This window comes from Trichosurus vulpecula, chromosome 1 (genome assembly GCF_011100635.1).
Source record: "Trichosurus vulpecula isolate mTriVul1 chromosome 1, mTriVul1.pri, whole genome shotgun sequence".
Classification (NCBI taxonomy): Eukaryota; Metazoa; Chordata; class Mammalia; order Diprotodontia; family Phalangeridae; genus Trichosurus; species Trichosurus vulpecula.
In genome coordinates, this window is record NC_050573.1 from 253,291,666 (window position 1) to 253,304,377 (window position 12,712).

At 39.6% G+C, this 12,712-nt stretch overlaps 1 protein-coding gene across 2 annotated transcripts in view; it reads left to right on the forward strand.

The window, feature by feature from the left end:
• Positions 1 to 12,257, forward strand: part of LOC118830882 (myelin-oligodendrocyte glycoprotein-like) — a 30,478-nt gene extending 18,221 nt beyond the window's left edge. Inside the window, exons 6-8 of one of the 2 annotated variants that reach the window (XM_036737956.1) lie at positions 6,954 to 7,070; positions 7,722 to 7,900; positions 11,664 to 12,257. In XM_036737956.1, coding sequence (XP_036593851.1) covers positions 6,954 to 7,070; positions 7,722 to 7,861 — 257 coding nt within the window. In that variant the 3' untranslated portion in view covers positions 7,862 to 7,900; positions 11,664 to 12,257. The remainder of the gene's footprint in view (positions 1 to 6,953; positions 7,071 to 7,721; positions 7,901 to 11,663) is intronic. The other variant, XM_036737962.1, reaches the window with a different exon arrangement.
• The last annotated feature ends 455 nt before the right edge of the window (positions 12,258 to 12,712 follow it).

A 12,712-nucleotide genomic window follows, 5' to 3' on the forward strand; every position in this document is an offset into this window, starting at 1 on the left:
TATCATTTTAAGGAAAAATCCATACTTTGAAGCATTTTAAAAACAAATGAATTATTCTTTATCAAAAGCTTTTTCTGCATCTATTGATATAATCATGACTTAAAAAATTATTATTGATGTAATCAATTATGTTAATAATTTTCCTTATGGCAACCCATCCCTGCATTCCTGGTATAAAACTCATTTGATCATAATGGATAATCTTTATAATATATTGTTGTAATCTTTTACCTAGGATTTTATTTAGGATTTTTGCATCCATATTCATTAATGAAATTGATCTATAATTTTCTTTCTCTGTTTTCACTCTTCCTGGTTCAGATATTAGTTTCATATTTGTTTCATAAAGGGTTGGATCTTGTTTGCCTATTATATCAAATAATTTATTTAAAATTGGAATTAATTGACCTTTAAATGTTTGATAGAATTCACTTATAAATCCACTTGGTCTTGGTGCTTTTTTCTTTGGAAGCTCATTTATGGCCTGTTCAGTTTCTCTTTCTAAAATAAGTCTTTTGTGATATCCTATTTCTGCTAATCTAGGCGATTTTTTTTTTGGTAAATATGCTTCCATTTCATTTAAATTGTTAAATTTATTGACAAAAAATTGGCCAAAATAACTCCTCATGGGGCAGCTAAGTGGCACAATGAGTAGAGCACTGGCCCTCGAGTGGGAAGAACCTGAGTTCAAATCCAGCTTCAGACACTTGACTCACTTACTAGCTGTGTAACCTTGGGCAAGTCACTGAACCCCAATTGCCCTGCCTTCCCTCCTCAAAAAATAAAAGAAAAAACCTCCTTATAATTGCTTTAATTTCATCTTTGTTAGTGGTATATTCATCCTATTCTATTTTAATTCTAGTGATTTGGTTTTCTTCCCTCTTTTTTTTCATCAAATTAACAAATAGTTTATCTTTTTTATTGGTTTCTTCTTCATAAAACCAGCTCCTATTTTTATTAATTCAGTGGTTTTTACACATAGTTTTATTAATCTCACCTTAAATTTTAGGATTTCTAATTTAGTGTTTAATTAGGGATTTTTAGTTTGTTCTCTCTCCAGTTTTTTAAATTGCATAAACAATTGGTTGTTTTGCTGTTTCTCTTTTTTTTTTTTTGATGTAAGCATTTATAGATGCACATTTTCCTCTGATCTGTGCTTTTGCTGTATCCTATGGATTTTGATATGGTGTCTCATTATTGTTATCTCTTTAATACAATTATTGATTGTTTCTATACTTTGTTCTTTAGCCCATTTATTCTTTAAGATTAGATTGTCTACTCTCCGTTGTGACTTGAAAAGGACACATTAAATATTTCTGCTTTTCTGCATTTTACTATTAAATTTTTATGTCCAAATATGTGGTTAATCTTTTAAAGTGGTTCCATGAACCACTGAGAAAAAAGGTGTATTCTTTCTACTTTCAGTCAGTTCTCTCTCTATTCAGTTCCTTGACTTGTTTCTTGTTTTCTTGCAAGATTTATCTAGTTCTTAAAGGGAAAGCTTTTAGTCCCCCACTATTGTATTACTAATATCTATCTCCACCTCTATTTCATTTAACATTTCTTGTAAAAGTTTCAATATTATGGTATTTGGGCTATATAGATTCAGTATTGATATTGCTTCACTGTATACGGTAACTTTTATCCAAATGTAGTTATACTGTTTATCTCTTTTAATTAAATCTATTTTAGCCATAACTTTGAAATTGTAATTTCTACCCTGCCTTTTTTGCTTCAGCTGAAACATAATAAATTCTACTCCCTCCATTTTAATTCTGCCATTTTTAAATGTGTTTCTTGTAAACAACGTATTGTTGGATTCTCATTTTTAATCCATTCTGCTGTTTCCATTTTAAGGGTGAGTTCATCCTGTTCATATTCAAAGTTACAATTACTCTTTGTGAATTTCTTTCCATCCAATTTGTATTGTTCTTCTCTGCCTCTCTTCTTACTCTGTCCCTGTTACCTTATCCTCTCCCTTTACTCTCACTTTTTATTCTACCCACTTTTCTAAGAGCTCTTCCCTTACTCTCTCTCTCCACATTCCTAAATCTTAATCTACATAGACTTCTAAAGGTCTTTTCCTTATCTTATCCACTGGTCCTCTTATTTCTCCCTAAGTTTAGAAGACTTTTATACCCTTTTAGATGTATATGTTATTTCCTGTTTAACCCATATCCAGTGAGAATGAGATTCCAGCACTACACCCCCACCTCCTTCCTCTGAATCACTCCTTCCTTTCATGACAAACTTGCATGAGATAATTGCTTTTTTAGCTTTTCCTTCCCAATTTTGTTTTTCAGAATAACCCCATTATTAACAACTCATCCCCAATCTTTCTTTCAAACTGCTCTAGTAATGATGATAGTCTTAAGAATAATGGTAACATTTTAATATATTAAACAGTTTGATCTTAATGAGTCCCTTATAATTAGTCTTTAATATTTTCCTTTTATTTCTTCTGGATGTTATATATCAAATTTTTCATTTAGTTGTGGTCTTTTTGTCACAAATACCTAAATTTCTTGCATTTCATAAATGTCCATATTTTTTTCATTTTGGATTATAATCCATTTTGCTGGGTATGTAATTGATGGTTACACCTTTAACTCTTTTGCTTTTCAAAATACAATGTTCTGAGAGAGCTGAGCCAAGATGGCGGCTGGTAAGCAGGGACTGGAGTGAGCTCCGTACCGAGTCCCTCCAAAAACCTATAAAAAATTACTCTGAACCAATTCTAGAACGGCAGAACCCACAGAACAGCAGAGGGAAGCAGGGCTCCAGCCCAGGACAGCCTGGATGGTCTCTGGGTGAGGTCTATCCCACACGGAGCTGGGAGCTGGGAACAGAGTGGAGCAGAGCCCAGCTTGAGCGGTGTGGAACAACCGAACTTGGAGTCCAGCAGATGGGGCCCTAGCGCCCTGAATATGTGAGCCGCAGCAGTTACCAGACCCCTCGACCCACAAACACCAAAGACTGCGGAGAAGGTTAGTGGGAAAAGCTGCGGGAGTGGAAGGAGTTCGCGGTTCGGCTTCCAGCCCCAGGGGCAGCGGAGGTGGGGCAGCTACAGTTGCTGCTGCTTCTGGCCCCAGGCCCACCTGGTGGGAGGAATTAAGTGGCAGATCAGAGCAGGAGTGCAAGGTGTGCTGAAGATCTAAGCCCTGCCCGGGCTGGGGGTTCTTGGGGAAGGAGTAGTGCTGGTGTGATAGAGCTGGCACCTCCCCCCCAAACGTGGAACATAGAACTCGTTAGTCTACAAGCAGTCATACCCCACTGAAAAACTCAAGGGTCAAGTTAGTTGGTTGGGATCATGGCCAGGCAGCGAAAGCACACCCAGATTCAGTCTCAGACTTTGGATTCTTTCTTTGTTGACAAAGAAGACCAAAACATACAGCCTAAAGAGGACAACAAAGTCATAGAGCCTACAACAAAAGCCTCCAAGAAAAACATGAACTGGCCCCAGGCCATAGAACTCAAAAAGGATTTGGAAAAGCAAGTTAGAGAAGTAGAGGAAAAATTGGGAACAGAAATGAGAAGGATGAGAGAAAACCATGAAAAACAAGTCAATGACTTGCTGAAGGAGACCCAAAAAAATACTGAAAAATACACTGAAGAAAACAACAACTTAAAAAACAGACTAACTCAAATGGCAAAAGAGCTCCAAAAAGCCAATGAGGAGAAGAATGCCTTGAAAGGCAGAATTAGCCAAATGGAAAAGGAGGTCCAGAAGACCACTGAAGAAAATACTACTTTAAAAATTAGATTGGAGCAAGTGGAAGCTAGTGACTTTATGAGAAATCAGGATATTATAAAACAGAACCAAAGGAATGAAAAAATGGAAGACAATGTGAAATATCTCCTTGGAAAAGCCACTGACCTGGAAAATAGATCCAGACTACCTGAAAGCCATGATCAAAAAAAAGAGCCTAGATACCATCTTTCAAGAAATTATCAAGGAGAACTGCCCTGATATTCTAGAGCCACAGGGCAAAATAGAAATTGAAAGAATCCATCGATCGCCTCCTCAAATAGATCCCAAAAAGAAATCTCCTAGGAATATTGTTGCCAAATTCCAGAGCTCCCAGATCAAGGAGAAAATACTGCAAGCAGCCAGAAAGAAACAATTTTAGTATTGTGGAAACCCAATCAGAATAACCCAAGATCTGGCAGCTTCTACATTAAGAGATCGAAGGGCTTGGAATGCAATATTCCGGTGGTCAATGGAGCTAGGATTAAAACCTAGAATCACCTACCCAGCAAAACTGAGTATCATGTTCCAAGGCAAAATATGGACTTTCAATAAAATAGAGGACTTTCAAGCTTTCTCAGTGAAAAGACCAGAACTGAATAGAGAATTTGACTTTCAAACACAAGAATCAAGAGAAGCATGAAAAGGTAATCAAGAAACAGAAATTGCAAGGGACTTACTAAAGTTGAACTGTTTTGTTTACATTCCTATATGGAAAGATGATGTGTATGATTCATGAGACCTCAGTACTAGGGTAGTTGAAGGGAATATGTATATATACATATATATATATATATGTTTAAGTATATATATAAGTGAATGTTTATGTATGTATATATCTATGTGTATATGTATGTATGTGTATGTATGTATATATATATATGTGTTTTTTTATATATATATGTGTGTATATATATATGTAAAAGAGAGAGTAGACACAGGGTGAGTTGAAGATGAAGGGAAGATATCTAAAAGAAATAAAATGAAATTAAGGGATGAGAGAGCAACATACTGAGAGAGGGAGATAGGGAGAGAGAGAATGGGGTGGATTATCTCGTGTAAAGGTGGCAAGAGGAAGCAGCTCTGTGGGAGGAGGGGAGAGGGCAGGTGAGGGAGGAATGAGTGAATCTTGCTCTCATCAGATTTGGCCTGAGGAGGGAATACCATACATACTCAGTTGGGTATCTTACCCCACAGGAAAGAAGAGGGAGGAAGATAAAAATAAAAGCGGGGGGGATGATGGAGGGGAAGGCAGATGGGGGTGGAGGTAATCAAAACAAACACTTTGGAAAGGGGACAGGGTCAAGGGAGAAAATTCAATAAAGCGGAATGGGTTGGGAAGGAGCAAAATGTAGTTAGCCTTTCACAACATGAGTATTGTGGAAGGGTTATACATAATGATACACGTGTGGCCTAGCTTGAATTGCTCGACTTCTTAGGGAGGGTGGGTGGGAAGGGAAGAGGGGAGAGAATTTGCAACTCAAAGTTTTAAAAACAGATGTTCCAAAACAAACAAAAAAAAAGTTTTTGCATGCAACTAAAAAATAAAATACACAGGCAATGGGGTGTAGAAATTTATCTTGCCCTACAAGAAAGGAAGGGAAAAGGGGATGAGAGGGGAGGGGGGTGATAGAGGGGAGGGCTGACTGGGGAACAGGGCAACCAGAATATATGCCATCTTGGAGTGGGGGGTAGGGTAGAAATGGGGAGAAAATTTGTAATTCAAAGTGTTGTGAAAATTAGTGCTGAAAACCAAATATGTTAAATAAATAAATTTAAATAAAAAAAAAATACAATGTTCTGTGGTCTTTTAGTGTAGAAACTGCTAGATCTTTTGAAATCCTGATGGTATCTCCAGACAATTTAAATTACTTTTTCTTGTTCTTTGCAGTGTTTTCCCCTTAATCTAAGAGTTTTGAAACTTGGCTAATTTTTTTCTCCTGAAATATCTTTCAGGTGGTGAATGTTAAATGTTTTTTCTATTTCTACTTTACCTTCTTGTTCTAGAACTTCAGGCAATTTTCTTTAAGAATTTCTTGTAACATTGTATCAAGATTTTTATTTTGATAACTTTCTGTTAGTCCTGCAATTCTTATATTGTATCTTCTCAACCTATTCTCCAGATCATTTGTTTTCCTAATGAGATGCTTCAAATTCTCTTCTTTTTTAGTATTTCTTGGTGTCTTATAATGTCATTTGATTCCCTTTGTCCAATTCTAGTTTTCAAGGAGTTATTTTCTTCCTTAAGATTTTGGACCTTTTTTTCCAATTGATTAACTTTCTTTTTTTTTATAATTTTCTTGGATTGCTTTTGTATTTTTTTTTCTAATTTTTCTCATCCTCTCATTTCATTTTTGAAGTCTTTTTAAGTTTGTCCACATACTCTTTGGGGGCTTGTGACCATTTGATGTAATTCTTTGGGGTAGAGTGGCTTTTTTTTAACCTCACTATCTTGCTCTGAATATGAACCCAGATCTTCTTTTATACCATAGTAGCTATCTATAGTGGGACTCTTTTTCCTTTGTTTACTCATTTTTATTTTGTTTTAGTTCATTTTTAGTGCTTATTATTGTAATCAGGTTTTAATCCTGACTTCCGGGTAATGATGCCCTCAACCAAAGGTCTTCCTTACTGTTATTTTCTGAATTCTGTTCAGGGGTTCAACCTCAGGCACTCCTCTCCTCCCCTAAGCCACAGTCACATCCCCAAAATGTTGTTGCTATCTGCAATACCTCACTCACTGGCATGTGCTTGCTTCTCCTTGCCCACAGTCTTGGCCCAGGATCATGTCTGTTCTGCAGTGTTAGGCAATGTCCATATATAGCAGGGATCTTTCAGTTTTCCCCATCCAGCCATCTGATCCCCAAGCTTTTTGTTAGATAAAAGTTTGTGACATAAAAGTTTAGTGAGGTGAAATTTCTTGAGGCCTAGTCTGCTTCCTGAAGGAAGAACCTTCTGTTTGTTGATTCAGCAGAGTTGGCCTGGAGGTGTCTATACTTCACTCAGGCCAAATCTCAGCTTCTGGAGGTCCTGTCTTTCCTGAGGGCCTCTCAAGTTGTCTTAGGAAGGCAACTGCTTTACCCTTTTATTTTTGTTGCTCTGCTTTCGTTTTGTGGTGATGTTCTGTCTCTCTGTCGGTGAGCCTGGAAATTTCTGATGTACTCTGCCATCTTCGCAGACTGTTTCATCTAGGGACTTCTTTCAGTGTCTTGTATCAGGTCACTTTCCAGGCCGTGTGAGGTCAATGGGATCCTGACTGTGACTTTGGCATTTGAAGTTGAAGTGATCCTTTGTTACCTGTGGGTACTTGATAGATGCATAGGTAAGAAGGGGGTAAGTACGATAGCAATGTGATGGAGTTATGGGATGATAATAAAGCTCTAGCTAGGCAGTCCGTAAGCAGCCCAGATCCTGAGGGTCCACAAGTAGTTGTGCAGTCCTGACCCCTTCTAGCTCAGAGTAGCCCTGGTCTGTATATGCCTCTCCACCCCCACCTCTGAACATTTCAGACCTGTATACCCCTCAGCCTATGTACTACCCCAAACTCAGATTGGGTTCCAGTCTCTGCATAGTTTTTGCTTCCTTGAGTCCCCCAGTCCATGTGTAGGTATCCTTGTAAGTGTTCCCTGACCCTGAATTTTTCCCTACTCTCTTTGCAAAACTGATCAAAATCTCCTGGTCTTCATATAATCTTGACCCTCAAGTGTAACCTAGTCCATGTGGAGCCCTGAGCTCACCGTCCTCTCACAAACGCTCATACTTCCTTCTATGTACTTGCCTAAAGTATGGAGGACTGGGACCCTTCTAAGTATGGATGAATTCAAATAGAATGTAGTGCATAAGACATAACTGGAGCCCAGGGAAAGGGGTTGGATAGGGTTCCCAGGGCCCAGGGACTGTAAAAGGCCAGAAACAAATGGCCCCAGCACTGTTTCTCCTAAACATCAGCTCATAATTCCCTTTTGCCTTACAGGGTATGTTCATCAGAAGGAATCACTTTCGTTTGGCAAGAGTTCCTGGATACTATTTTTGTTGCTAACATTAAGGATTGTGTCAGTAATTACATTAGAATGTTTGTCATCGCACCGCATGAGTCTTCTGAGCAGACAATAAAGTAATTTCAGGTGGGGACTGCATTTGACTTAATTACAGGTAAATATTGTCACAAGCAGCTGATGAAAGACCAAGTTGAGCCTAGGGGACAGGTTCTCAGTTTGGTGTGGGGGTAGAATTGATGTGGAACTGGAAAAGGGTGAAAGGGATGGAAAGAATCACCACAAGAAGGTCAGTGGGAGGCTTGGTGGCATGGGATAGGTGAGGAAGACTGTGGACTTGCCTCAGACTGGGATGGGAAAAGGACAGTAGAGGGAAGTCAAAGAGAGGTACCTTTCACTCTCTTCTTCACACTCTCCTTTCCTGCCATTTTCCTTAAGCCTTTTTTCCCCTCTCCTCCCTGCCATCTCCCTCTTCTCTCCTTCTCTGCTTCCTTCTGGTATCTCGCTTTTCTATTTTCGCTCTATATACTTCTCTGTTTCCCTTTCTCTTTCCTCATCCCTCTCTCCTTTTCTCTATGTATCCTCTTCTCAACCATGTGCCTAATCACTAAGCTGAGTCAACCTGATCTAGTACACAAGATTCTTTCACTCCATTGTTCCTGAGTGAGGTCAGGGAGGCAGATGCCATGTCCAGGTTGCTAAGTTGTAGTGGGAGTTGGTGGTGGGGTTGTATGGGAGGCGAAACTTCTTTGTCTTCTATTTCCAGGCTAATGGCTTCAGGACCACGTTCCCCCACCAGGCTCCCCAGGCCTTGATTTGCTTAAACTCATAGACAGTCAGCTCCAAACCTCTCAATTACTCACTATCTGCATTCCCTCCCTTTGGGTCAAGTTTTATGGCTCATGGTGATCAGTCGATCAGTAAATATTTTTTAAGCACCTACTATGTGCCAGGCACTCTGCTAAGCCCTAGGGATACAAAGAATTGCAAAAGACAATCCTTGCTCTCAGTCTAAGGAGGGAGGCAGCATAATAACCATTATATACAAACAAGTGATATATGGGACAAATTGGAGATAATCAGCACAGGAAAGTCACTAGAATTAAGGGGGAGCAGGAACAGGTTTTCGTAAGAGGTTTGATTTTAGCTGACACTTGAAGTTAGGAAAGTTGGGAAGGTAACATGAAAAGAGAGAGAATTCCAGACATGAAGGACAGCAGTGAAAATCCCTGGAGTTGTAATATAGAGTGTCTTGTTCAAGGAACAGTGAAGTCAGTATCACTGGTCACAGAATACATGGGATGGAAGATATAAATCATAAAAAGATCAGAAAGGGAGTGGCAGGTTATAAAGGATGTTGAATGACACTCTCACCATTACCTCCATCCATCAGCCTCTCAGTTCTTTCCCGAGTAATCATCCCTACACTAGCTGCACTCTTCCCTTCCCTATTCTATTCCCTATTTCCCTTGGAAACCCAGTTCAGCTCTCCACTTTCCTCTTCTCTTTAGTCCCTTGTTCCCTTACCTTACTACATAACTTGCCTTTGCAAAGCCTCAGCTTTGGATCACTCCCACTATCTTGTGCCTTTGCTCCTACACACTTGCAGCTGACAGAAGCTGGAGAAAATCACAAAGCCATGCTGACTGGGTCCACTATAAGTTTATGTCACATTGTCTCAAATTGAACTCTCACTGCTGCAAAGCAGTCCTTTAAAGCTTCACTAATTATTTCACTATCCCACTCACCACAGTGACTCTTCCAAACCTTTCCATCCATTCACAAGCTTCCCATTGTTACCCCACTCCAACCCTCTCAGCTGAGAACCTAGCCTCATATTTAACTAAAAATTTGAGAGACATCTCTTTTTTCAAATTGCTAAGAGAACTCTCTTCGACCCCCTTCTTCATCTAATATCACTCAGATGCCTCCTGCCACTATCTCCTCCCTCACCCCTCTCTCACACAAAGAAGTGGCTCTTCATGCCAAGGCAAACCCCTCTACATGTACCAGTGGGCCTCTTTCATTCTGCCTCCTTCAGCAGATTTCTCCCTTTATCATCCCCACTCTTTCACCTATCTTCAGTCTCTCAATATCTGCTTGCTGATTCCTTTTGGCCTATGAACATAAACATGTTTCCTCCATTCTAAAAAAAGAAAAAAAAAACACAAATTGATCCATCTATGTCTGCTACTATTGTCGTATCTCTCCTCACTTTTGTGGCTAAACTTGAACAGCATTCACAATAGGTACCTCTTTCCTTTCCTCTCACCCTTCTTAATGCTCTACACTCACTTGTTAACTCATTGTTTAAATGAAACTCGTCTCTTCAAAAGTACTAGCAATCTTCTGTTGTCAAATCTAAAGGCCTTTTATCAAATTTCATCCTTCTTGGTCTCTGTGCAGCCTGTGGTACAATTACTGTCTTTTCTTTTGCCTATTGTTATTGGTCAATTGTTTCCAACTTTTTGTGACCCCATTTTGAATTTTTCTTGGCAGAGATACTGGAGTGGTTTGCCATTTTCTTCTCCAGCTCATGTTTACAGATGAAGAAAGTGAGGCAAACACGATTAAGTGACTTTCCCAGGGTCACATAGCTAGTAAATATCTGAGGCCAGATTTGAACTCTGGAAGATGTGCTTGTTCCAGTGTAGCTTCTGGCTGCCACCTTCTTTTGTTTAATACACTCTTTTCTCTAGATTTTGTGATACTTCTATTCCTGGTTCTGCACCTTCACATATGACCTGTCAGTAACCTTCACTGGATCTTGATCCAGGCTATGTCTACTAACCATGAGTGTCCCACAGGGTTCTGTCCTCGGCTTTCTCTTCTCCATTTATTCTGTTTTACTCAGTGATCTAATCATTTCACATGGATTCAATGATCACCTCTATGCTGATAATTCTCTTATCTATTTGTCCAGTCCTAACCTCTCTCCTGACTTCCAGTCTTGTATATCCAACAACCTATTAGAAATCTCAAAACCAATGACTCATAGACATCTTAAGGTCAACATGCTGGTACCTGACCTAATTTCCTCCCTCAAATCCTCCTTTTTCCTAATTTCCCTCTTCTATTTGAGGTTATCACTATCTTCCCAGCCATCCAAGTTAGCAACCTAGGGGTCATTCTTAACTCCTCATTCTTTCTGACCAATCCCCTATATCCAATATCTTGCTAAGGCCTTTCAATTTTACCTTTTTAACATCTCTCATATATGTCCTCTTCTCTCTGACACTGCTAGCACCTGAGTAACACTCTTATCACCTCATACATGGTCTCTTGCAAATGCCTGCTGGTGGATTTCCCTGCTTCAGGTCTCTTACAACACTGCTTTAGAACATATAAGTCACCAAATTCAATAAATTCTAGTGACTCCCTATTACCTTCAATATCAAACATACGATTCTCTGTTTGGCTTTGAAAGACCTTCCAAACTTGACCCCTTCCTGCCTTTCCAGTCTTCTTATACCTTACCCCACTCCATGTCCTCTGCAATCCTGTGTGTTCCTGTCTGTTCCTTGCACTCTTCACTCCATCTCCTCACACTGGGCATTTCTACTGTCTCTCCCATGCCTGGAATTCTCTCTCCTCACCTTACCATCCTGCTTTCCCTGGCTTCTATCAAGTCCTAGCTAAAATCTACAGATGTCACAATCACCAGTCACCAACAGATAGGCTATGTGTGGTGAAAGAGACTAAGGAATTGAGGACGATACTTCACTCTGAACAACTGTCATGTTCTTTCTTCCTCCCTAGCACTCCTTCTTTCCTACTCCTGACAACTTTTATACCCCATGCTTCTGCTTCCTATTTATTTTAGTCACCTCCCCAGCATTAATCAATTCCATAGAACAGGAGCCCTTTGTCTTCCCCACCCTCCACCAGGTATCATGCTTAGTAAGTATTCTTGTTTCTAGGGACTACATGGAAGCTTGGAGGAAGCATTGCATCCAGCCATGGATGATTAATCACTGAGGAATTTGCAATGATAGATGCCTGCTGAGCCAGCACAGATGATGCCTCATCAAATATACAAAAAGCAAGCTAATAACCTTCTTGACTCTCTTTTCCATTCTAGCCTTGAAGCTTGAGGGCTCTTTAATGTTGCATTGGGAGAATCAAGTTGGGAAAGGGATGATCATCCTCTTTTCCATCCAGCTGCCATGTATCTATGATCACATGGTCACTTCTGACTCTTGTGTATTTGTTCTGTCCTGACTTTGCTTCTTTGCCCCAGCTGGATATGTCAAGCACTGGCTGGGACCTGGTGATTGGAAAGGTCTGAAATTCCTGAGTTCCAGTCAGCAATTGGGTGTCCAAAGAGACTATTTCTGCATCAGAGAAGATGCAGAAGGATGTCTGACCCAAGCCTGGCATTTGATCTGACAATGTCCAAGGTGAAGTGTAAAGTGTCTGCTTAATGAATTGCAAACTGCCTTACAAGACAGCTAGGTGACACAGTTGATAGAGTGCTGACTCTGAAGTTAGAAAGACTCATCTTTTTGAGTTCAAATCTGGTCTCACTTACTAGCTGTGTGACCCTAAACAAGTAACTTAACCCTGTTTGCCTGAGTTTCTCATCCATAAAATGAGCTGGAGAAGGAAATACTCCAGTATCTCTGCCAAGAAAACCCCAAGTGGGTTTACAAAGAGTTGGACACAACTGAAATGACTGAACAACAAAGACAAAAACTGCCTAATGCTTTGATATAATTCAAATATTACCCTCCCAGCCTGTTGCGCATGTCAGGATAATTTACTGTAGCCTGTTCTAATCACATTGTTAAAGAATATTATGATTTGTCTATACTTAGCATTCCTTTTTGTGAATAGGAATAAACTACTTGCCCCACTCCTGATTTATATTGTACCTTAAATACCTTTGTTGCTTTTCTTTTCTGGAGTAAACTGAGACTCGTAAGAAATAATCTCATTTTCTTTGGCCTTCAGAGTAGGGATTTGTTAG